Consider the following 27,165-nt stretch of genomic DNA (forward strand, 5'->3'; position numbering starts at 1 on the left):
TAAGATATGCTGAATCCCCTCAATGCACTGTAACAAGTGAACTAAAGCCATTCCTGAGGTGTCCTTCAGAAAAGGTGGATTGTTCTATGCTCCATCCAGTCTCTCCCTGTGGAGAAGGTGGCAGCTGTTCTCCCCACCCCCATCCACTAGCTCTGTGCTGAGTCAGGGGAGGGGCTATGGGAATTGCTACCCAAATTCTATTTCTGCTGTCACAATCTCCCTGGTAGCTAGATTAGCCAGGTCTTATCAATGTCTCATGAAAGGCAGGAGACCCTCTTCCCTCCCTTTGGGCAGCCCCCAGAAAATTGGGGCATTGGATTTGCGGGTTTTTCTCCTTCCCAAGTAGAAGCTGGAGGTGGAGAGTTTTATCCTGTGTTGGGGGTGGGGCTTCTGACAGAAGGGTGTCCCATATCTCCCTAGCAGCTTTGGTGAGTCTGATTTTGTGTTCATCCAGCCTTCAGGTACCTGTCAGATATTAGATTCTGGATTTCTCACCAAAGGGAGTTTTTCTGTGAATTGTTCCTGAATTGATGTATTTGTTGGCGGGGAGAAGAGACCAGAGCTTCCTACTCTCCCATCTTGCTGATGTCACTCCTGCCAAGATACTGATTTTTAATTTTTAGTTGATATTTGAGGTACAAACAACTGATTTCTAGCAATCTTAATGTATTGGGGTTATTGCTAGCTTCTTAGAAACTTTTGAATTTTGCTTTTAGAGATTAAAGAAAGGTTTTAAGGGAATGATCTATGTAACACTTTACAAATGCTAATGTAAAAGAGGGTAGCGTAAAAACTGTATTCTAGTTGGTAAATGTGTCTGCTATAGGAATATACTTAGCAGTTCCAAACTAGTCTGTGCAAATAGTAGAGTTGAACAAAGAGCTAAATTAATTGTATGAAATGATAACAAAGAAAAGTTACAATTAAGGGACAAAGACTAGAACAAGCCACATTGTGCTTGATTATCCTCCATTGTTTCTGTGTGTAAATATGTACATATGTATACATGGAAAGAAATGTAGAGATAATATGTCATATATGGTTTAGTATAAGTTTGTATGTTTTCCTACTGTATTTGCTGAGAGGACCTAGAAGCAGTGACACCCCACTAGCAATATTCATCTTGTTTCCAGATCTTGTTTTTCATTATTTTTAAAAATACTTTATTTATTTGACAGGGAGTGCATAAGCGGGGGTGGGGTAGCGGCAGATAGTGGGAGAACAGGCTCCTGGTTGAGCAGGGACCCCAGTGCGAGACTCGATCCTAGGACTCGGGGGTCATGACTTGAGACAAAGGGAGCCGCTTAACCAACTGAGCCACCCAGCTGCCCGCAGATCTTTTTTAAATACGATTCTCTAATAAAAATGAAACAGAGGTCTCTGGAAAAATGGCTGCTTCTGGGACAGTGGCAGGGAAAGTGCAAGGTGACCCTCTGGAACTTCTCATACTACCAGAAAGTGGATGTCCAGTTGTTTCAGCACCATTTGATGAAAACACTACGTGTTCTCCATTGTATTACCTTTGCTCTTTTGTTGGAGATCACTTGACTGGTTTTTTTTGTGGGTTATTTCTGGGCTCTCTGTTCTGTTGATCTGTTTTCTGTTCTTTGGCCAATACCACATTGTCTTCATGACTGTGTCTTTATAGTAAGTCTTGAAGTAGCATCAAGTTCTTCAACTTAGTTCTTCTCCTTCAATATTGAGTTGGCCATTCTGGGTCTTTTGCCTCTCCATATAAACTTTACAGAGTCATCCTGTTGCTGTCTCTTAAATAATTTGCTGTGATTTTGATTTGGATTGTGTTGAGTCTGAGTGCTAGTCCTAAGAACTAGCATCATGACAATATTGGATCTTCCCGTCCATGAACTTGGAATATCCCTCCCTTTATGTAGTTCATTTTAAATTGTTCATCAGAGTTTTGTAGTTTTCCTTATATAGATCTTTTACATATTTAATTAGATTTATGCCTAAATATATTTTGGATTGCTAATACAAATGCTGTTGTGTTTTTAATTTCAACTTTTGCTTGTTCATTGCTGTTAAATAAGCAGTTGATTTTTTTTTCTTTAAAGATTTTATTTATTTATTTGACAGAGAGATCACAATTAGGCAGAGAGGCAGGCGAGAGAGGGGTGGGGGAAGCAGGCCCGCAGCTGAGCAGAGAGCCTGATGTAGGGCTTTATCCCAGGACCCTGAGATCCTGACCTGAGCTGAAGGCAGAGGCTCAACCCACTGAGCCACCCAGATGCCCCAACAATTGATTTTTGTAGGACCATCACATCCTGTAACCTTACTAATAATTGTCATCACCATGTTATTTTGTTGGTGGTTCCTTTGGATTACTATGTAGGCAGTTGTGTTATATATAAACAAACAAAGTTGTACTTCTTCCCAATCTGTTACCTATTATTTTATTTTCTTAGTACATTAGCAAGGACTTCCAGTGTGATTTTGAAAAGGAGTGGTGAGAGGGAGTATCTTTACCTTGTTCTTGAGTTTAGCAGAAAAGCTTCTAGTTTCTTAACAGTGAGTATGTTGTTAGTTACAGGTTCGTTGTAGGTATTCTTTGTCAGATTGAAGAAGTTCCCCTTAGTCTTAGCTTATCAAGAGTTTTGATCATGAATGGGTACTGAATTTTGTTAAGTTCTTTTTCTTTGTGTATTGGTGTGATCATGTGGTTTTTCTTCTTCAGCCTGTTGATGTGTAATGGATTACATTAATTTTTGCATTTTGATCCAGCCTTACATACCTGGAGCAATTCCACTTGGTTGTAGTATTTAATTCTTTTTAACATTGTTGCATTAGATTTGCTAATATTTTGTTGAGAATTTTTACAGCTATATTTATGAGAGATATTGGTCTGCTGTTTTATATTCTTGTAATTTTTTGTCTGGTTTTAGTTTTTGACTGATGCTGACCTCAGAAAGAGTTAGGAAGTAGTCTCTCTGCTTCTGTTTTCTGGAATAGATTGTGGAGAATTTGTATAATTTCTTCCTAAATGTTCGGTAGAATTCACTAGAGAACCCATCTTGCCTGTTTCTGTTTTTGAAAGTTACTTACTATCAATTTAATAACTTTAGTAGATACAGTTCTTTTCAGATCATTTTTCCTTTCGGTTCTTTTTAGTTGATTTGTTGGGCTAATTAGGGCTCATGGCTTCTGTTGTTATCTTTTAATACACATTTAGAATTATTAAAAGATTTTCAGAGTACTCCATGATAAATTATTTTAAATTTGTTTTGTATATATTTTATGGGATACTAATAAAATCTCTTTCCTTCCAGCCTAGTGTGTTAATTGTAACCTACAAGGAACCTGAAAAATCATCTTCTCAGTTCGGATCCTACAAACAAGCTGAATGGAGGCCAGATAGTACCATGATAGCTGTGTCAGTAAGTAGAGTTTTAAATTTTAATAGTGTTTTCTTGTGAAATCGTAACATTGCATCTGAACTTGATTATTTTAGCTGACTTCATTTCAGTCTTTCCCACCCATTAGCATTTATCTCTCATGATAGGAATTGCTGTACGATTCTTCTATTGCTATTCTTAATTATATCTTTTTGTGATTCTTCTGTTTCTTCCCATCCCCAAAATAGTGCCCTGTATCCTTTTCTCTTTATTCTTTTCATTTTCCTGTTTTGTCCTTGAAGTCTAATCCAAAATCATAAAGCTTTCACCTCTGTTCTCATGGGGATGCTTCCAAATTTATGTTTTAAGGCAGTCCTTAAGGATGTCTCACAAAAATGGTAGTAGTTATATTTCTTGTCACATTAAATTTTCATATCCCTTTGGATCTATTTCTGCATTTCTTCTCTGTTCCATTAATGTGCTTGGATCTGGTCAATTTTACCTTTTCCATCTGTGTTTTGTCACTGTCATTTTTTGGACTGTCATCACCTAATTTGAATAGCAGTCATATATATTAATTTTTATTGAGCACCTAGTATGTAAGTACTATTATAATCACTACATGTGGATCATTGCATTTAAATTTTAAATTGACACCTGAAATCCATACCGTTGTCTTTCATAATATATGAAATTATATTAAAAGCTGAGGAAATAAGTTTTATTCAAAGTTATACAGCTGGTGTGTATTGGAAAGAAGGGATTAAATTAGGTATTTAGATTCCATTTACTGTAAAGGCATAACTTCTAGTATGCTTTGCTTTATTGTGCATTGACGTTACTGCATATTTTATAAATTGAAGGTTTGGTAATTTTGGTAATTCTCACAATATTTCAAGACTTCATTATTGTTATAATTGTTATAGTCATTTGTGATCCGTGATCTTTGATGTTACTATTGAAATTGTTTTAGCGTGCCACAAACAGTGCCCACAAAGATAGCAAACTTAGTCGATGAATCTTGTGACGGTGTGTGCTGTGACTGTTCTACTGTTCTACTGATCCACTGTTTCCCTGTCTTTCTCCGTGGGTCTCCCAGTCTCCTAAAAAACAATTATATGGAAATCAGGTTAGTTAATAACCCCACAATGGCCTGTAAGTGTTGAACTGGAAGGAGAAGCTGCATGCCTCTCGCTGTCCCCCGAAGGCTAGCCGTGACTAAAGCTTGGTGAGGGAGGCATGTTGAAAGCTGAGGCCTCTGATGCCGGTTAGCCAAGTTGTGAATCGAAGGAAAAGCTCCTGAAGGAAATTGAAAGTCCTACCTCAGGAAATTGAAAGTGCTACACACGAACGATAGGAAAGTGAAACAGCTTTATTGCTGCTACAGAGAACCTTTAGTGGAGAAGAGGTCCAGCCAGCCACGACATTCTCCTCAGCCAAAGCAGAAGGCCCTGACTCCCTCCGGTTCCGTGCAGGCAGAGAGAGGGCAGGAAGCTGCAGGAACGAAGCCTGACACGAGCAGAGATCCGGGCTTGAGGTTTCAGGAAGGAGGCCGCGTCCGGGACGCGAAAGCGCAAGGTGAAGCAGCACGGGCTGCCGTGGGAGCTGCAGCAAGTGACCAGGAGATCCGGGTGATCCGGAAGATCGAGATCATTCCCGAAGGCGGCCACACTGACCAGCAGATTTTCAGGGTGGACGCAAGAGCCTCCCATGGGAAGAAGGTGCCATCAAGGACTTTCCCGGCTAGACAGGAGGAGTCAATGCTGCCTTGACAGCTTCCACGGACAGGCTGATCGTCTGGTCGGGGCCAGTGCGACAGGTGACTTTTAACGTGTGGCAGGTGCTGATTTATCACGTCTCCAGTCCTAGGGCCTTAGGAATTACGGCAAGTCTCCTCTGCCTGTGCTCTGTGAATGGAGCGGCAGAACCTAGAGGACAGGACACCTGTTCACAGCATGGTGTACTGCATGCTTAGCCCATTCTTGAGACCCGCCTAAGGAAAAAAAGAAAAAAGGTATCATCACTTAGCGACTGTGCACCTGATGGCCCCAGAGTTCTGATGGAGTCGGACAGCGAGCTTTACGTTGTTTTCATGTCTGCTAACACAGCAACTGTTCCGCAGCCCGTGGATCAAGGAGTCATTTCAACTGGAAATGAGTCTTTTTAAATTTTTTTAATTAATTATGTTCATTTTTTATTGGAGTATAACAGAGTGGTCTCCTAGTTTCAGGTGCGCAGGGGTGCAGTATAATGATTCAGCAGTGGTTACTCGGCGCCCATCAGGATAAGTGTGCTCTTGGTCCCCCGCATCGCTCCCCCATCCCCCCTCCCCTTCTGGCAACCCCCTCTGCCTGCCCCTCTGGCAACCACCGGTTGGCTCTCTGTACTTAAGAGTCTTTGTCTCTGTTTTATTTCTTACTCAAGTCTTCTTCCTTAAGGAGTACCTTTCGCAGGACTCTACCTGCTGTACGTAGCGATTCCTCGGATGGATCTGGGCAAGGTCAGTTGAAAACCTTCTGGGAAAGATTCACCGTCCTAGATGCGCTGGAGAGCATTCATGATTCATGGGGAGCGATCATCATATCCGCGTTATCAGGAATTTGGAAGAAGTAGATTCCAGTGTTCATGGAGGACTTTGAGGGGCTCAGGGCTTCAGAGGAAGAGGTCACTGCAGGAGTGGTGGAGGTAGCAAGAGAGCCAGGGTCAGAAGTGGAGCCGGAGGACGGGACGGACCCGCTGCCGACTCCGGATACAGCGTGAATGGATGAAGAGCTGCTGCTGACGAGCGAGCAGGGAAAGTGGTTTGTGGAGGTGGGATCTGCTCCCGGGGAAGGCGCCGCGAAGACTGTTGAAATGACAACAGAGGGTTTAGAATATCGCATCCGCTTAGTGCATAGAGCAGCACGTGGGTTTGGGAGGTTTGTTTGACCCCACAATTGTGAAAGTTTTGTGAGTAAAAGCTATCAGACAGCATTGCAGGCTGCCCAGAAAGTTTCATGAAGGGAAGAGTCAGTCGATGCAGCAAACCTCATTGTCGTTCGAAGAAGTGGCCTCAGCCACCCGGACCTTCAGCAGCTGCCACCCTGTTCAGTCAGCAGCCATGACCGGCAAAAAGATTTTGAGTTGCAGAAAGCTCAGATGATAGCGTTTTGCTAGCAGTCAGGTATTTTTTAATTAAGGTATTACGTTGTATTTTTATTTTTATTTTCATTATTTTTAACGATTTTATTTATTTATTTGACAGACAGAGACCACAAGTAGGCAGAGAGGCAGGCAGAGAGAGAGGGAGAAGCAGGCTCTCTGTCGAGCAGAGACCGGGGCGAGGCTCAATCCCAGGACCCCGGGATCATGACCTGAGCCGAAGGCAGAGGCTTTAACCCACTGAGCCACCCGGGCGCCCCAATTAACGTTGTATTTTTAAACATAATGCTCTTGCATACCAAAAAATCAACAGTATAGTATAAATATAACTTGTATATGCGCTGGAATTCCTAATTTGTTTATTGTGAAATTCACTTTACTGACTTGTTCTGGAACTGAAGCCACAGCATCTCAGAGGTATGCCTGTCTTCTTAACTTCTACGTTAACTTACCTCTCTGCTTTCTGTCCTTTTTTTAGTCTATGCTATATAGTGATGACCAGGTTCATCATCATAAAATGGTCCACATTATCAAAATATAGAGGAGTTCCTCAGTTCTGCAGACTTCCAGCTACCTACCAGTCTACACTCCTGCCTGTTTTTGTAAGGATAATGGATTAAAAATAGTTCAGCATATTTAAATTATTAAGAAAAAGTCAAAGAGAAATATTTTTGACATCTGAAAATTATGAATTTTATTAAATTTGTTTATTAATTTGGAGTGTAATTAATATACAGTGTTAATTATTTTCAGGTTAAAAAAATTATTCAGTAGTTCTGTACATTTCTCAGTGCTCATCAGGATAAGTGTACTCTTGGGACGCCTGGTGGCTCAGTGGGTTAATAGGCCTCTGCCTTCAGCTCAGGTCAGGGTCCTGGGATTGAGTCCAACATCAGGCTGTCTGCTCAGCAGGGAACCTGCTTCCCCTTCTCTCTACCTGCCTCTCTGCCTACTTGTGATTTCTGTCTGTCAAATAAATAAAATCTTTGGGAGAAAAAAAAAAGATAAGTGTACTTTTAATTCCCTTTATATATTTCACCCATCCTCCCCACACAACTCTTCTGCAGCAGTCACCAGTTTGTTCTCTCTTGTATTTTAGAGTCTGGTTTTTTTTTTTTTTTCCTCTTGTTTCTTAAATTCTACAAATGAGTACAAAACATATGGTATGTGTCTTTTTCTAACTTTCTTAGCGTTCTACTGTCCAGGTCCATCCATGTCGTTGTTGATGGCAAGATTTCAGTCATTTTTATGGCTGAGTAATATTCCATTGCATATATATGTACCTCACTTCTTTTTCCTTTCATCTGGGGATGGATTCTTGGGTTGTTTCGTAATTTGTCTATTATAAATAATGCTTCAGTAAACATGGGGGTGCGTATATTTTTTCAAGTAAGTGATATTTACCCAAAGAATATTTGGGTATTTACCAAATATTTTCATATTCTTTGGGTAAATACCCAATAGTGGAATTATTGGAACAGATGGGATTTCTATTTTTAATTTTTTAAGGAGCCTCCATATTACTTTCCACAGTAGTTGCTACAATTTGCATTCCCACCAGAAGTGCATGATTGTTCCTTTTCTCTATGTCTTCACTAATAGTTACTTCTTGTGTTTTTGTTTGTTTGTTTTGTCTGTTGGAGGCTCAGGTGGCACATGACTGTTCATAAAATGACTTCAGAGGTAGGAGCTCTTGTGTTTTTGGTTCTAGCTATTCTGACAGTAATAAGGTGATATCTCCCTGTGGTTTTGATTTGCATTTTCCTGATGATGAGTGATGTTGACCATCTTGTCATGTGCCTGTTGGCCATCTGTATGTCTTCTTGGGAAATAACGTCTGTGCAGGTCCTCTGCCCATTTTTAATTGGATTATTTGAGGGTTTTTTGGTTGTTGAGTTGTGTAAGTTTATATATTTTGGGTACTAATCCCTTATCAGATACATCATTTGCAAATACCTTATCCCATTTAGTAGGTGACTTTTGTGTTTTGCTAGTTTCCTGCCCTGTGCAAAAAGCTTTGTATTTTGGTTTCGTCTCTATAGTTTGTTTGCTTTTGTTTGCCTTGTCAGAGGAGACAATCTAGAGAAATGATTCTTTAGCCAAACTCAACTGAATTACTGCCTGTGTTTTCCTCTAGGGATTTTATGATCAGGTCTCACATTTAGGTCTGTAATCCTTTCTGGGTTTAGTTTTGTGTGTGGTTTAAGAAGGTGGTTCAGTTTCATTCTTTTGTATGTCACTGTCCAGTTTTCCCAGCATTATTTGCTGAAGAGAGACTGTCTTTTCTCTATTGTATGTTCTTACCTTCTTTTTAAAAAGTGAATTGACCATGTAATTGTTGGTTTATTTCTGGGCTCTTTATTCTGTTATATTGATCTATGTGTCTTTGTGCCAGTACCATGCTATTTTGATTACGACAGCTTCATTGTATATGTTGTAGTCTGGAATTGTGATTACCTACAGCTTTGTTCCTCTTTTTCAAGGTTGCTTTGGCTATTTGGGTTCTTTTGCAGTTTCATACAAATTGTGCCTTTTTTTTTTCCTAGCTCTGTGAAAAAAAGTTGTTAATATTTTGATAAATACTGCATTAAATCTGTAGATTGCTTTAGGTAGCATGGACATTTTAACAATATTGGTTCTTCCAGTCCATGAGCATGGACTATCTTTCCATTTGTTTGTGTCACCTTCAGTTTCTTTCATTGGTGTTTTATAGTTTTCAGAGTCTTAAGTCTTACCTCGGTTAATTTTATTCTTAGGTATTTTATTCTTTTTAGTGTAATTGTAAATGGGATTATTTTCTACATTTCTTTTTCTGCTACTTCATTATTAATTATAGAAACGAACAAAATTTCTTTTTTTTTGTTTTTAAAGATTTTATTTATTTATTTAACAGAGAACACAAGTAGCAGATAGGCAGGCAGAGAGAGAGAAGCAGGCTCTGCACTGAGCAGAGAGCCTGATGCGGGGCTCAATCCCAGGGTGCTGGGATCATGACCTGGGCCGAAGGCAGAGGCTTTAACCCGCTGAGCCATCCAGGCGCCCCAGAAACTAACAAAATTTCTATATATTAATTTAGTATCATGACTTTACTGAATTCGTTGATCAGTTCTAGTAGTACTTTGGTAGGTGGAGTCTTGAGGATTTTCTATATGTAGTATCATGTTATCTGCGAATAGTGAAAGTTTTACCTTACTAATTTGATTTTTTTCTTTTCTTTTTGGTCTAATTGGTGTGGCTAGATCTTTGACTACTATGTTGAATAAAAATGGTGAGAATGGACATTTTTGTCTTATTATGTTGAGGTATTTTTACTCTAAAATTTCTTTGAGAGTTTTTATCCTAGATGAAAGTGATGCTTTTGTCAGATGCTTTCTCTGCATCTATTGAAATGATCATATGACTTTTATCCTTTGTCTTGTTAATGTGATGTATCATGTTGATTTTGAGCTTACTGAACTACCTTTACTTCCCTGGAATAAATCCCACTTGATTGTGGTGAGTTTTTGTTTGTTTGTTTGTTTGTTTAATGTACTGTTGTATTCTGTTTGCCAATACTTTGTTGTGGATTTTTCACCTGTGTTCATCAGAGATAGTGGTTTTTAATTTTCTTTCTTTGTAATATCTTTGTCTGGTTTTTGTATTAGGGTAATGCTGGCCTCATGGAATAAATTTGGGTAATGCTGGCCTCATAGAGTACTTGGGAAGCTTTTGTTTCTCTTCTGTTTTGGGGGGAATAGTTTGAAAAGAATAGGTATTAACTCTAACTGTTTGGTAGAGTTTACCAGAGAAGCTTTATGGACTTTTGTTTGCTGGGAGTTTTTTAATTACTGGTTCAGTTTCTTTGCTGGTAATTGATCTGTTCAAATCTTCTATTTTGTCCTGCTTTCATTTTGAAGATTAATATATTTCTAGGTATGTATCCATTTCTTCTAGGTCATTCACTTTGTGGGCCTGTAATTTTTTATAATATTCTCCTGAAATCCTTTGTATTTCTGTGGTGTCTGTTGTTAATTCTCCTCCTTCATCTGATATTAGTTACTTGAGTTCTCTCTCTCTTGTTTTGATGAGTGTTTTGATGAGTCTGGCTAAAGGTTTACCAATTTTGTTTATCTTTTCAGTGAACCGGCTCCTGGTTTCATTGACCTATTGTACAGGTGTGTGTGCATGTGGGGGGGTCTGTGTATGTATTTTTGCTCTAGTCTTTATTATTTATTTTCTTCTACTGGCTTTGGGTTTTCTTTGTTTTTTTCCTCTCTCCTCTACCTTTAAGGTTAGTTGAAGGATTCTCTTGTTTTTTGAGGTAGGGTTGTGTTGCTATAATCTTTCCTCTTAGAATTTTGCCACATCCCAAAGATTTTAGGCTCTTTATCTTTAGTTTTCCTTGTTTCCATGTAGGTTTTCATTTCTTGTTTGATTTCTTCATTGACCCATTCAATGTATAGTAACATGTTATTTATTCTCCTTGTTGTTTGTTCTTTCCAGATTTTTACTTGTGATTGATTTCTAGTTCTATTCCCTTATGTTCAGAAAAAATGCATGATATGATTTCAGTCTTTTTAAAAATTTATTGAGATTTGTTTTGTGCCCTAATGTGTAATCTGTTTTGGGGAGGTATACCACATGTGTATGAAAATAATGTGTAATCTATTGGTTTTGGATAGAACATCCTGAGTATTTTTTTAGGTCCATATGGTCCAGTGTGTTATTGAGAGCCATTGTTTCCTTGTTCACTTGTCTGGTTGACCTGTCTGTTGATGCAAGTGGGGTGTTAAAGTCTTCTGCTGTTACTATATTACTGTTGATTTCTTTCTTTATGTCTGCTGCTAGTTGATTTATGTATTTTGGAGCTCGCACATTGAGTGCATCAATAGTTAAAATTGTTGCATGCTCCTGTTGGATTGTTCCTGTATCATTTTGTAGTGTCCTTTGTTTCTTGTTACAGTCTTAAATTCTAAATTCTTTTTTTTCTTTTTTTTTTTTCCTTTGGATATAAGGATCGGTTCTTCAGCTTTCTTTTCATTTATCTTTGCATGTAAATGTTTTCCATCCCTTCCCTTTGAATATGCATGTGTCTTTAGGTCTGAAGTAAGTGTTAGGCAGCATAAAGATGGCCCTTACTTTTTTATCCATTCAGTCAACCAATATCTTTTGACTAGAACATTAATCCATTTACATTTAAGGTAATTATCATTAGATATGTACTTAATGGCATTTGTTACTTGTTTAATGGTTGTTTTTGTAATTGTCTGTTTTTCCCTTGCTCTCGTATCTTGTGGTTGGATGTCCTTTAGCAATATGCTTTTATTCCATTCACTTTTTTAAAAAAAGATTTTATTTATTTATTTGACACAGAGAGAGCACAAGTAGGCAGAGTAGTGGATAGAGGGAGAGGGAGAAGCAGGCTCCCTGCTGAGCAGAGAGCCCAATGTGGGTTTGGATCCCAGGACCCTGGAATCATGACCTGAGCCGAAGGCTGCCACTTAGCCCACTGAGCCACTCAGGCACCCCTTCATTCACTTTTTGTGTGTCTGTTACAGGTTTTTGATTTGTGGTTACCATTAGGTTCATATATAGCATCTTATGCAGATGACAGTTAAGTTTGAACCCATTCTAAAAGCACTGAATTTTTACTTCTGTGCATGTTTTATGTGATTACATACTTCATACCATTTTATTTTGTATATTCCATGACTGAATTTTATGGGTATAATTGATACTACTGATTTTGTGCTTTAATTGCTGCACAGGTTTTTTTTTTTTAAGTGATTAATCTATGTTTATATTTACCTGTGGAATTTCATAACTTTCTTACTGCTGATTATTGCCTTTTCACTCAAAAAATTCTCTTTACTATTTCTTGTGAAGCTGACTTAATGGTGATTAACCCCTGTAACTTTTGTTTGTTTGGGAAACTCTGTCCTGTTCTGAATGATGACCTTTCTGGGTAGATACTCACAGTTCCACATTTTATTCTTTTCAGGACTTCGATCACGGCACTCTCTTCTAGCCAGCGGTTTCTGCTGAAAAACCAGAGAGATTTTCAGCTATTACTTATTTAGATAAATTTTCTGCCCCTTTTTCTCTCTCTACTCTTTCTGGGATCCTTATAAATTGCATGCTAATATGCTTGATGATGTTGCTGGTTTACCTGTACAGATTTTCACTTTTTATTGTTCTTTTACTTTTTGCTGCTCAGCTGCGTTGCTTTCCATTATTCTGGACTCCAGGTCACTTATGGGTTCTTCTGCCTCCTCTAATCTACTGTTCATTCCCTCTAAGGTATTTTTTTTCCAGTAAGCCCTCTAGGGTATTTTAAAATTTATTGCAGTATTCCCAGCTCACTGAAATTAATAGAAAAATTAGAATATTTGAAGAATATCTTCATAAAAATAAAAAATGAAAATGAAGGTACAACCAAAGTAAGTTTAGCTGGTTTTTAATGCATTGAGAAATGTTACAGTACTGCTCATTTTATTTGAATAGTCAGTGTAGAGTGTGAAATGACTGAGAATTACTCCCTGTGAATAACCCGTATGGGAGAACTTCAGGTGAAAAGATTTTAAAGAAGTTGAGAAAACACTAATCAGTACAACCTGAAGTAGAGTCCACTATGGTGTGTTTTAACTGATAGTGACAAAAATACACGCGGATCAGAAAAAGGCTTAGTTGGACAGCTTACACAGCTAGTCCACATGGAGGTGTTGAATGCCCATGGCCATTTTAAGTTGCTAAAAATTGAAGCTGGAGATCCTGACCTGCCCAGTTCCATGGATGTTTGATGACTTAGCAATCAGAGGTAAAGATTTATTGTGATTTTTTTTTTTTTTAAGACATTGGGGCTGATTTTGAGATTTTTTGAGAGGAACCACTCATCAGACACTCACTTACTCACCAGACACTGACTAATCTGGCAGGTAACTTTTGCTGCAAACTTGGTAATGCTTCCACCTGAATTCAGTCAGAGCTACAAGTCAGTGCTTATATGTGAGATTCATATCTGAGATTTATATTTATACATCAAGTCATTTTGGTGACAACTACTATTGTTTGAATCATAGGAAACGTCAGGCTGCTTTTTTATTTCCCCTGCTGTCAAAAATTAAAAACTAAGGTATGTATTTCCAACAAAAATTAGCAGTAGATATATTTTCTGAGCTTGTACCCAGTTCCAATAGCATATTTCAGAACTTGATGCAATTGGAAAGATGTCCATATTTCATAATCCATTTAATTGTGCAAATGAGGAGTGTTTTCACTCAGCCTTCATTTGGAAGTGATTAATCTACCACGTAAAGTCATGTTAAAAAGCAAACATCAGGAGAAGAATATAGTAGACTTGCATACGTACCTACCAGTTGATGACTATATTAAGTTAAAATCATTTGCTCAGGGATTCGTATCAGTATTTGGCACTACTTATGAGAAAAAAACTTCGAATAGAATATGTAAGCTCTCATTCTAGTCCAGTAATTAATAGAAGAAACTTTACAGTCAGTTTTGATGAGGGGGAGCACTGACTTTAAACCCCAGTTAAGCAAGAATTTTATCCCTATAAAAAGAATTTCATTCTTTTTAGTGGATTTGTATTACAAAGAAAATTTGTGCTCTGTTTTCATTACCATTATATTTAGATTTTTTTAAAGGTAAAATTTATGAGAACTTGTTTTCTCTCTGTATTATTCTCTTTTGTTTTTCTATATATATTATGCTTTGATATCTTGAGGCCTTGTGGACCCTGGAGGGATAGCCTTTCCCAAGGCCAGGCAATTTCTAGAGATAGTAAAAGACTCACCTATTAGTGCGCTTTTGATATGCACACCAAACAATACATAACCTCTACCCCCAGACATCATCCTTACTGAGCTCTTACACTATGGCCACTGTTCCCTCTGCCCTCATTACCCGTGGGCCAGGAACAGGTAACTAGAGACAGTCCCTATGTCCTAGTAAAGAGAAAATTAGTCTTGTTGGCTTTCTTTTTAGAGCAGAAATAATTTCACATTAATTTATCAACCTTTTACACTGTACAAAATTTTTAAGAAAACAAAGAAGGTAGAAGAAATTATTCCTTCCTTCAATTTGTAGAGATAAAATGCATATACAGAAGAAAAGATAAAGCCTTCTATTTTTTTGGCTATCGAGAATCCATTTTTTATTTGGCATAGTTATTGTTTATAGTCTTTTTTTTTTCCCTTAAGATTTTATTTTTAAGTAATCTCTACACCCAGTGTGGGGCTCGAACTCACAACCGCAAGATCAAGAGTTGCATGCTTGACTGACTGAACCACCCATGCGCTCCTGTTTAGAGTCTTTATCTACAACTTTGTGGAGATGTGGCAATGAATGTAATTTTAACTTGCGGCTTATATTAAATATACTGAGAAAAAGCTGACCTGGTCCAAGTGATTTATCATCTCTATTTGTATAATTTAAGACATGAATTTGTTTTAGCTCATGAATTTTTAAATACATAAAAGATCGTTAAGTGGAGTTGATGAAGAATAAACTTTATTTTTTAGAGTATTTTTAGGTTCACAGCAAAACTGAGGGGAAGGCATAGAGATTTTCTTGGTATCTCCTCCCCCAGCACCCCTCCCCACCCCCTATTATCCACATCCCCCACCAGAGTAGTACTTCGTTACTACGGAGGAACCTGCTTCCACACACCATTATCACCTGGAGTCCCTAGTATCCATTATGGTGCACTTTTGGTGTTGTACATTCTGTGGGTTTGGACAAATATAATGGCATGCCCACCAGTGTATATACAGAGTAGTTTCACTGCTTGAAAAATCCTCTGCTCTACCTGTGATCCCTTTTTCTGTAACCTTTGCAGGTACTGATCTTTCTCATTCTTTTCCTAATTTTGCCTTTTCCCAAATGTCCTGTGTTTGGAATCATACAGTGTGTAGCCTTTTCAGATTGGCTTCTTTCACTTGGCAATATGCATTTAAGGCTCCTCTATGTCTTCATGGCGTGGTAGCTCATTTCTTTTTAGCACTGTATATATTCTTGTTTGGGTACACCACAGTGTTTTTATCCATTCACTTACTGAAGAACATCTTGGTTGCATCCAAATTTTGGCAGTTATGAATAAAGCAGCTGTAAACATCTACTTGCAGGTTTTTGTGTGGATACACGTTTTCAACGCCTTTGGGTAAATACCAAGAAGTGTGTTTGCTGGTTTGTATGGTAAGACTATGTGTAGTTTTGAAAGGTACTGCCAAACTGGCCTGTGTGGTAGCCTTACCATTTTGTACTCCTGTCTGCAATGAGTGAGAGTCCCTGTTGTTCCACATCTTTAACAGTATTTGGTGTTGTTAATGTTTTGGATTTTGGCTGTTGTGATAGGCATATGGTGATATTTCATTCCTTAAATTTGCTTTTTCCTGATTAACTTTATGATGTGGAGCATCTTTTCATAAAACGCTTATCTGCCATCTGTGCATTTTGATGAGGTGTCTGTGAAGGTGTTTGGCCTAGTTTTTAATTGAGTAGTTTTCGTTTTCTTGAACTTTCTGAGTTCTTTATTTTGGATACCCGTCCATTCTCACGTATGTCTTTGTTAAGTACTTTCTTCCACTTCGTAGCTTGTCTTTGTATTCTTTTGACTGATTTTGGTAGAGAACACATTTTTACCTTTAAATGAAGTCCAGTTTATCTCTTTTTTCTTTGGTATCATGCCTTTGGTGTTATATCTAAACGTTTGGTGTTGTATCTAAACCTAAGGTCACCTAGATTTTCTGTTATCTTCTAGGAGTTTTATAGTTTTAAGAATTGGATTTTTTGGAAGTTTTAATTTTTATTTTTAAATTTTAAATTATTTTAAAAAATTTATTTGTGTGGAGAGAGAGAGAGAGAGAGCAGGTGTGCCCAAGCAGGGGGAGTAGCAGGCAGAGGGAAAAGCAGGCTCCCCACTGAGCAGGGAACCCAGTGCAGGACCCTGGGATCATGACCTGAGCTGAAGGCAAACACTTAACCAACTGAACCATCCAGGTATCCCTAAAGTTTTAATTTTTAAGTTATAATGTTAATACATGTTTGATGAAGAAAACCTGAGAAACACAAGAAAAAAATCACCAATAATTCCAACAGTCACAGATAATCGTTAATTTTTATTTATATCCATATATCTTTTTATGAATATTTGGAGATACTTATTTAATAACAATTAGAATATGAAAACTGTTGAAGTCTATTTATCTTTAAATACAAAGTGATGTTACTGTAAGTGCTAATGTCACTTATTAATGGGGAGCATATTTGATAAATCTAAGTCCCACATATACAGGATTATCTAAAACATTCTTTATGAAAAGCAATCATATAGTTTTATAATCTGCTTTTTTGACATACTGTATCATGAACATTGTCTCACTTCAACATTTTTCTGTAACTTGATTTGGACTGCATACCATCGTAACTTACAGAGGAGTGGATTTTAAAGTTGATGAATAGGTATAAGATTTTTCATAATTTACACCGAAATTGGGATCTTGATTTACACATTACTCTGTAATTTGATTTTTTTTCCACTTAGTATATTATGACTGTTCTTCCATGTTAGCATATTACACTTCTAACTTAATAATTTTATAATTTGTATAATATTTCACAGTGTGGAAGTTTCTTATTTACTCTTCTTTTTTTGATGGACTTTTGGCAACTACAAGCAGTGATATAATAAACATTATTATACATATATTCTTTTTGTGTTGGTACATTTATTTCTTTAGGGCAATTTTCCCTATGTAGTAGTAGTAGTCAAAGGATACATCTTTATTTTTCTTAATTAATGTTGCCGAGTTATTTTTCAGCAAAATTACATCCGCTCCAGAGTTATTCCTAAGTTTTTATAAGATTCCTGTTTTCCTGCTTTTATGTCTAAAATGGATGAAAAATGGTCTTGTCATTTTAATTCTATTTGTTTCATTGCTGGTGAGGTTTCACCATCTCTTGATGTATGATTTAGCTCTTTGCAGTTTTGTTTCTGCAGATTGCCTGTGTTTATCCATTTTTTTAACCTAGAATATTCCATGTTAGTTTGATGTTCTTTTCACTGTAGCTCCAGGTTCCAAGAGTGTTTTCTGCATATGGTAGGCATTCATACATAAATTAAGTAAATACTATCTGAGCATTCCATTCTTTAACCACAGTAAAGGATATTCTGTCTAGCTGTAGGATTCTTAGATTTGAGATTCTTTTTTTCTGGTCATAAGGTATTGTTCCAATATCTTCCGGTTTCTAGTGTTACTGGTGAGAAGTCTAGTGATAATCTTTTCTCCTTCCTTGGTAGGCAACTGCGTCATCTTTTTCTCTGTATGATTTTTCTCTTTTTGATTAAAATTCAGTTGTTTTTGCTTATTATCTGTAGATACATATCCTTTCATATTACACTGTCTCCTTCTGTCCCCCTCCCCTCCACCTTCCTATTAAACTTGAATCTCAGATGTAGTGAGAGAGTTTTCTTCTCTTATTCTCTAATCAATTAGAGTTTGTTCTTCATGTGTCTTATTTCCAGTGGTGATTTTTTCTTTGTTTTGTGTCATGTAATTGTTTCTGTTTGATCTTCAGGAGTAAAATCTTTGGCTCCCATAAAGGGTTATTCTTTATCACTTATTCTTTGTATTTGTCTGATTTTCCTAGTAGGAAATGTTTAGTTCTGAAAAGTCTTGTTTATGTTCTCATAGTACCTCCTGAGAACCCTCAATTTTTTCTCTATAGTTTGCTTCCATTCTTCTCATTTGTGTGGCCCATTAGTAGGATCCATCTATTTTAGCTGTTTCATTTGTTAACAGAGCTTCCAGTATAAATGGAACTTAACTTTCTTGTGTTCCATCAGCCACCCATAGGGGTCAGGCTTTCATGTGGGTCTCTCTGACAGTGCAGACCCCCAGATGTTGGCTAAAATGACAGCTTGCAGAGGTAGACAAGCTCCTAAAGTCTTGTTCTCTCTCAAGGGTTATTATTAGTCTCCTCTACTGTCTGGTGGTGTGTGTGTAGGCGGGGTGGGTGGGGGGAAGCTAATGGCTTTTTCAGACCAGGAGGTGTGGCAGTGGTTCAGTTCACCATTGCAGCCTCTACCCTAAGCCTCCTGAAGTCATCAGGGTTATGTGGACAGCCTGTGTCCATGTCCAGGATCAGTCACATTCAGCCTTGGGGGGAGTAACCATGGGATTCTGCATTTTACGTTCCTTAGAGAACTTTGAAATCCCAGATCTTTGCTATTCTTTACTCCTTGAGGCACTCAGCAAAGGCTTTCCTCTGCCTAGTCCCTTAGCATGTATTCTCTCCCACAAGAACTGAAGAGATCTTGGTGACCTGGTTACCTTCAGACTCATCCAGCACACACTTTGGCAACTGTACTCTGAGAGAAGGAAGAGTGATTAAGAATGTGGACTCAGTCTGTCTTAACAGGATCCAGAAGTTAAGCCATTTCTATTGTCCAACTTTTTGTTTGCCTCTGTCTACAAAAGAGATTATTTTTAACTTTCCAAAGAGATTATTTTAAATTTTCTTTTCTTCTTCTTCTCCCCCCCCCCTCCTCCTCCTCCTCCTCTTTCTTTTTAAAGAAAGTAAGGTGAGTGAGCTGGGGGGAAGAGGGACACAGAGAGAGAGAGAGAATCTCAGGCAGGCTCCACACTGGGCCACCCAGGTGCCCCCTTAATTTTTATTTCTTACAATGTAATGTAGGCTAAAACAGATGGAGAAATTCTCATCAATCATATGGTAGAAAGGCCACTGATATTTTTGTAATCTGTTCAGTAAGACAGGCACTCTTCTTTGTAAATAACCATTTGTACTAAAAGATAATCTATCAAGGTGAATTTGGGAATAATATTTGGGGCACATGGATGACTTAGTCAGTCAGTTAAGTGTCTGACTCTTGATTTTAGCTCAGGTCATGATCTTAGGGTTGTGGGATTGAGCCCCTGCCTCAGGCTCCACGCTCAACAGAGAGCCTGTTTGAGATTCTTTTCCTCTCCCTCTGTGCTCTCTCTAGAATGAATGAAAATAAAAAAGTTAATTGTATACAACCATGGAATGGGTATCGGGTAAGTGAACTTTCCAGGTAACCAAACTTTGATTGGATTCTGAAGCTTTACTGATTTTGATAGTCCTTCTCCTCAAATGTATTACACATTTTCTTAGCCTCTTACGTGAAATACGTTGATTATAAATTAACTACTGAAGATTCAGAGTTATGGTAGCAAATTTTGGGGGTGTCTAGTATGTTCTAGGCTGTATTTAAATGCCTTATGTGTATTAAAATTAATTCTTCATAACAGTTTTCTAAAGTAGATTATTTTTGCCCATCATATAGCTGAGCTAAGAAAGGTTAAGTAACATGCCCAAGATCACAGAGATACCATGTACCTAAGAGCATATGTCTGATAATGGAATTCTAAGCCATGCAGCCTTGTTCTAGAGGTCCAAAGTCTTAATTCTGCTTTACTGCCTTTCACTGTTAGCCTGGTTATTTATTCCTACTAGCTCTTACGGAATGAAGCTGAACCTACAAGGTACTTTGAAACTTGCTTTCACAAAATGTTATTGATAGAATGTGTAAGGAAGGATACACAGTTGCATGACCATGTACCTCTGCAAATTAAGTCAGGGCCAGAGCAGCCACACTGGGTACTTTCCTTACTGTCTGACCTTCCCCACTCAAGTATTGTCACTGTGTACTCTCACTTGTCAGTTAATACAAAATTCAATTTCTGTATCACCAACAGAACCATAGTCACTTCCTTATCAACTGGTACCTTAAAAAGAAATCTCACTGTTTTTAAATGGGGTGTGGGAGAGAAAATCTTTTACCATTTTAAGAATTGGTATGTATGTTTTTGGGGAGAGTGTTTTCTCTGAATTTCAGAAATAAAATATCGTTTTTGTAGACATGATTCCAAGCTATAATTATCCCTAAAATTTTCCTCAATTTTAGATAGTAGATGGCCAGGCACAGGGAGCGTTAAAGTGACTTTTAATTACTGTCTCATTTTTGGACTCTGACACATAGTAGTCCAGCATCTTTAGGCATATGTTCCCAGTGTTTTATAGCAGGAAAAAACACTGGAGTCCTTTGATGGTGTACTCGCATCCGATCGCCGGTGTGGGGCTGAGTCCTGTCTCCAGTTTGCTGGTATGCTCTTCCGTTCTTCTCACTGCCATAACCTCAGTGCGGGTCTTTTTATATCTTACCTAGGTTGCCTACAGCTAAAAACTTTTAGCTCTTTTTTTCTCCACTCAGAGTGCATCTTAATTATGTACACTGGTTTCTAAATCAGAGCTCTTACTTTTATTTTCAAACCTTTCAGTGGCTTTCTGTTGCATTCAAAGTGTGTTCCAAACACGTGGCCTGGTTCTCGGGACCTCCTGGGTTCTGGCCCCAACCTGCCCTTCCAAGTCTATTTTCTCCTGCAACCTTGACTGTTCCCCTCACACCTAGCTAAATGGAAGGATAGCAACTTGAAAGTGAGTGTAACATGAATCAGAATGTAACTTACTTGTGAATAAGGGAAAGACAGTTTAATTCAGAATTCCTGTTGTGTTGTTGCATTTTTTTTCTCTCTCCCAGCATGTGAATGTATTGAGTCCCCAAATCACAGCTGAAAGCAAGTCTTCTGACAGAGTGGGATAGAGCAAGGTGCGGAGGAGCCCAGGCCTGCACACAGTCCCTATTCATCTCTTTTTTTTCCCTTTCATTATTAGAATGTTTTAGAAGTGATTACTGTGCAGTTCTCCTGAATCTCTCTGAATTTTGTTTTCATTTCCATAACTTGATGTTCTTAGTCTTTCTTTAAATTCTGCTGTTCGGTAGGATTATTATTATTCATATGTACTATTTATTAACCATTATCTCAAATCTTGGTTTAAAGCAACCATTTGTTTACTCGTATTCTGTGACTTGCTTTGGGTTTGGTCAAGTTCTCCTGGTCTCACCTGTAGTCCCCTGGTGCTTAATGATCCAAGTGGTTTCAGTCCTCGTCTGACAATCAGCGGGAGAGAGCAAAAGATGCTGCTAGAAGTACCATCACTTTCATTTCTTTTTTCCAGATCAGCTGTATTGAGGTATAGTTTATACAGTAAATACATGTTTTAAGTGTACAAGTGGATAACATTTGAAACCATGACTACAATCAAGATAGTTTCCTTGTTCCTTTAAATCCTCCCCCCCCCACCGTGACCCACCTCCCTTCAACCACTCATTTCCTTTCTGTCACTACAGATTAGTATTCTGTCTTACTGATGTACTGCAACTGGTTTGACCTTTCATCTCTTGCTGGGCTTTGAGTTTTCAGTTTTTGGCTGTTCCAAGCAAACCGCTTATGAGCATTTACATACATGCAAATATTTATGTGGACATATATTTCCTTTTATGGTCTGTTAGTACCCAAGAGTGAAATCACTGAATCATGAGATAAGTGAATGTTTACTTTTGAAGGAAATGCCAAGCTTTTTTCTGAAGTAGCCGCGTCATTTTGTGTTCTTTGTGGCAGCACGTGAGATCTCTCTTTCCCCTTTCCAACATATGGTACAGTAGGACTTTTTAATTTTAGCTGTTCTAATGGGTGTACAGTTGTATCTCATTAAAGAGTTAATTTTTATTTCTCTAATGAAAAATGACTTTGAACATCTTTTTGTTTATTTCCCTTGTATGTCTTTTGTGGTAAAACATGTGTTCAGATCATTTGCTCATTTTATTGATTGGATTCTTTGCTTTCTTATTGTCAGAGTCCTAGAGTTCTTAATCTGTTTTGGGTATAAGTCCTGTATTACATATGTACTTTATAAAAAAATTCTCTTTTTTTTTTTATAAAAAATTTCTCTTAAGAGGTGTCTTGTCTTTTCATTCTCCTAGCATTGTTTTTTGAATGATTAATTTTGATGAAGTTCAGTTCATTGATTTTTTAATTTTATGCTTCATATTTTTATATCCTTTTATAGATGTATAATATATGTGTGTGTATATGTATATACATATACATATAAACCCACATACACGTATATAAATTTTTAGGATTTATTTATTTTTAGAGAGGGACAGTGCAGGGAGGGGCAGAGGGAGAGAGAGAATACCAAGCAGAGTCCTGCTGAGTACAAGGCCCGAAGTGGGGCTTGGTCCCATGACCCTGAGATATGACCTAAGCTGAAATTGACTCACTTAACCAACTAAGCTGCCCATCTTGTAGAGATTTTACTGTTTAGGTTAGGTTTTTACATTTAGGTCTGTGATATATTTTGAGGTAATGTTGTACATGTTGCAAGGTATGGATCCAAGTTCTATTTGTTTAAAAGGTTATTGCCTCTACACTAAATTTCTTTGCATCTTTGTCAAAAACAGTTGTTCACATATATCTATGTTTTTGTCTATAATTGCTTTTATGATGTGTTTATTTGCCTGTCTTTGTTAATATAGCATCATTTTGATTAGCTTTGTAATTTGAAATCATAGTGTTAGTTTTCCAAATACTTTGTTTTCAAAATTCCTTTCACTGTTGTAGGATGCTTTATTTCCATATGAATTTTAGAATAACCTTGTTGGTTTCTTTAAATGAGGGTTTTTTTGTTTATTTTTAAGATTTTATTCATTCCAGAGAGGGAGGGAGAGTAGAGGGACGAGCAGAGGAACAGGGACAATCAGGCTATGCACTGAGCATGGGGCCTGACACAGGGCTTAATCCCAGGACCCTGAGATCATGACCAGAGTGAAACCAGGGGTTGGACACTTAACTGATGGAGCCATTCAGGTGCCCTAACCTTGTCAGTTTGGGGGAAAGTGCCTGCTGAGATTTTGATTGAGATTGCATTGAATCTGTGGATCTGTTTGGGGAGAGTTACCGTGTTAGCATTATTGAACCTTTTGACCTATAACAAGAGAAATCTCTTGATTTATTTAGATACTTTTAACTTAAGTGTTTTATTATCAGTGTACAGCTACTTCATATCTTTTGCTAGATTTCTTCCTAAGTAGTTGCTATTTTTGATCCTGTTGAACACAACATGTTAATTTTCTGATTATTTTTTATGTATGTAGAAATGCACTGGATCTTTCTGTATTGATCTTGTGTATCACAGTCAATGCTAAACTCACTCTGGTACAGTTTTGTAGGGTGCATCAGATTTTCTGAATAGATACCAATGGCAAAGGAGAGTTTTCATTTTTCCTTCCTAATTTAGATACCTTTTATTTCTTTTTCATGCCTGACTTTACCAGTCATATTGTCCAGTACAATGTTGAGCAGAAGAAAAGCGTTCGATGTTTCCCTGTTAAGGAGGAGGACGTTCGAGGCGTTGCGCAGATCCCCTTCATCAGGTCGTGGGAGTTTTTCCTTTCTTGCTGATTTGCTGACAGCTTTTGATTAGGAATGCTTTATAGGAAGTTTAGTTCTTTTTTTGAATTTATTGAGACTATCATATGGTCTTTCTTTTTTGGTTTATTAATGTGAAATGACATTTTATTGATCTTTTTTAATGTTAAACCAACCCTGCATTTCTGAATAAACCCCTTTTACTTATGATGTATTTTCCTGATAATATATTGTTAAATTCTATGTGCTGAAATTTTGTTTAGCAGTTTTACATCTATGTTAGTAAGAGATGCTGATCTGTAGTTTTTCTTATGTCTCTGGCTTTGGTTTGAGGGTAATGCTGAACTCATAAAATGACATAGGAAGTGCCCTTTCCTCTTTGGTTTTCTAGAAGAGTTTGTGTCAATTTGGTATTTCTTTCTTAAATATTTGGTAGAATTCACCAAATTCCATCTGAGCATATAGTTTTCTTGTGGAAAGGATTTCAGTTGAAATTTTAAGTTTCTTGAATAGACATTCATTAGGTCTATAAGGTACTTGCATTGGCAGTTTCTGTCTTTCAAGAAATTTGTCCTTTTCATTCAAGTTGTAAACTTTTTGTTATGGCTATTCCCTATACTCCCTCTTTATTCTTTTAATAACTCTAGAATCCATAGTGATGTCACCTCTCTCATTTCTGATAGTGCTTATTACACACCTCCCACCCCAGGCCAATATGAGTAGAGGTGTATCAGTTTTAATGATCTCATTAAAAAAAAAAAAAAAAAAAACCTGGAATTGGGTTTCATTGATTTTATTTTTGTTTTGTATTTCATTGATGTCCACTTTGACCTTGGTATTTCCTCTTCTTAGTTTATTTGCTTTGGGTCTCATTTGCTCATCTATTTCTCGTTTAAGGTAAAAGCTAATGTCACTGATCTGGGATTTTTCGTTTTGTCTAATACAGCTCTTTAAGGCTTTAAAATTACCCCTCAAGTGCTGCCGTAGCAATATCCCACAAGTTTTAGCATACTGTATTTTTTCAATTTCCTTTTGATGTCTTCTTTGATCATGAATTATTTTAAAGCATATTATTTAGTTTTAAAATATTTGAGAGTTTTCCAGAAATCTGTTATTGATTTTTAGTTTAATTCTGCTGGGGTCAGGGAACATAAATTGTACCCATTTTATTTTTACATATGGCAAAACCACAACATACATGTTCAAATAGTCAGTTAGCTTTTAAAGAAGTTTAACTGAAACAAATGAAATTTGGATTAAATTTACTACAACTGCTTTTTCTAACGTCTACCTCTACCATTGGGGGCTCTTTTTATACGTATATTAGGCCACATGAAGTTGTCCCACAACTCACTAGTGCTCTTTCAGCTTTCAGCTTTTGGCGGGGGGTGTTCATTTGGAAAATCTTTATTGTCACGCTTTTATGACCAGTGGATTTTTCTTTTGCAGCATTTAAGCTGCCATTAGTCACATCTGCTGTATTTTTAATCTCTTATTTTAGTTTTACTCTCTTAAAAATGGTTTAGGTTTTCTTTATTTCCTAAACTTTTAAACATGGGGAATACGGTTATAACAGTTTTGATACCCCTTTGTTTAGTTCTAACATTTAATTGAGTTTGGGATCATTCTTGATGTGACTGGTTTTTCTCCTCATTGTGTCTTGTGTCTTCCTGCTTATCTGCATATGTGGTAATGTTTGGATGCCAGACCTTGTTATTTTACTTTGTTGTCTGATGGATATTTTTGTGGTCCTATAAATCTTGAGTTTTGTTCTGGTATGAAGTGACGATTACTCGGATGATGTCAGGGATGTTCATGTCTTAAGCTTTGTAATATGGGTTTAGAAGAGCACTCAGTGAAGCTAATTATTCCCCACTACTGAGGTCAGACCTTTCTAAGATGACCACAGGAATACCTAAGGACTACTTTTCTGAGCATTCTTACTAATTCCCTGTGAATTGTGAGTGCTGCCGTCTGACTGTGGGCCAGCACTGTTCGCAGCACTGTCCGAGCGCTGTTCTCTTCACTGATCCTTTTGGTTTGGCTTCTCTCCTGACTGGAGTCGCTTCCGCACATGCCTGTGTATGGTACTCTCGGACTTTTTTCTGTGTGCAGCTCTCTCCTCTCTGGTACTTTTTGTATGAATTGTAGCTGCCTTATTCCTCTTGGGCCCTCAACTTCGTCTCAAGTTAGGGAGTCTGCCAGGCTCCGCTTTAGTTCCCCGTTTCAGTGCGGAGACCTGGAAACTTTCCCACGGGAATAAGCGGGGCAAATACAGAACTCCATCAGTGTCTCCTCTCTCAGGGGTCCCTGGCCTCCTTGCTTCGTGTTGCTGTTTTGAAAACCATTGTTTCCGGGTTTTTATGCAGGTTTTTGTTTTGTTTTGTTTTTTTAGATGGGAGCATAAATTGGCTTCACCTTCATCCATCATCTTAGTTGAAAACAGAAGCTGCTCCCCCCGCTTTTAAATTAGTACTCTGGTATAAAAGTATTGTAGTAAGTATTAGAAATGATCATTCTGTTGAATAATCATGTCAAAAGATTCATCACTTATTTTTGAGTTGTGTGTTGTTTATAGCTGTTTTTATCATTTCCCTTTTAAATATATTCATGTGTGTGAATGTACAGAATCTAAAATACTATATACAGAAGTGGTACGTAATTGTCTTCATGGTAGGATTTGTGTGATTAATTTTATGTATTTGAATATGTATAATAAATGAAGCTAAAAACACTAAACACCATTTACAAACCAGTGTAAAGAATTAAATAGTGGGGTGGCTGGGTGGCTCGGTGGGTTAATAAGCCTCTGCTTTCGGCTCAGATCATGATCTCCGGGTCCTGGGATCAAGCCCCGCATTGGGCTCTCTGCTCAGCAGGGAGCCTGCTTTCCCCCCCTTCTCTCTGCCTGCCTGTGGTCTCCTCTGTCAAATAAATAAAATTAAAAAAAAAAATAGTGCTAATCTGTTATTTCAGCCTTATTTGAAGCCTAACATGACAGTATGTTGGGATAAAAGATGCATCTCTAAATCATCAAATCCTTGTCTATTAATTATTATAGAAATCTTTGGGATGCATCACTCAGGTCGTTGAGCCCAGATGCATGAATCTCCTCTTCTTCATGATAAAAGTAGCATGTCCTAAGGAAGAAATGCACAATGACTTGAATTCTGAAGTATGTAGTGAATTCATGTCCAGTGGGATCCTTGATTGGATAATGGTAGAGGAAAGTACTGGGATTGCTTCCTACAGGTGAAGCATTAGCTTTATGTAACAGTTGATTTGCATCAGGACACAGCTGGATTTAAATTCTTCTTGTTTATAGAAAATTGCTTTTATATTATGTATGTCATGCATCAATC

At 37.6% G+C, this 27,165-nt stretch overlaps 1 protein-coding gene across 5 annotated transcripts in view; it reads left to right on the forward strand.

Moving 5' to 3' along the window:
* RIC1 (RIC1 homolog, RAB6A GEF complex partner 1) overlaps nucleotides 1-27,165 on the forward strand; it is a 142,391-nt gene that overhangs the window by 30,016 nt on the left and 85,210 nt on the right. For 4 of the 5 annotated variants that reach the window (XM_059141605.1, XM_059141607.1, XM_059141606.1 and 1 more), the window contains exon 2: nucleotides 3,285-3,392. In XM_059141605.1, coding sequence (XP_058997588.1) covers nucleotides 3,285-3,392 — 108 coding nt within the window. Of the gene's footprint in view, nucleotides 1-3,284; nucleotides 3,393-27,165 lie in introns of those variants that run through there. The other variant, XM_059141609.1, reaches the window with a different exon arrangement.

The sequence above is a fragment of the Mustela lutreola genome, chromosome 12 (genome assembly GCF_030435805.1).
Source record: "Mustela lutreola isolate mMusLut2 chromosome 12, mMusLut2.pri, whole genome shotgun sequence".
Lineage (NCBI taxonomy): Eukaryota > Metazoa > Chordata > Mammalia > Carnivora > Mustelidae > Mustela > Mustela lutreola.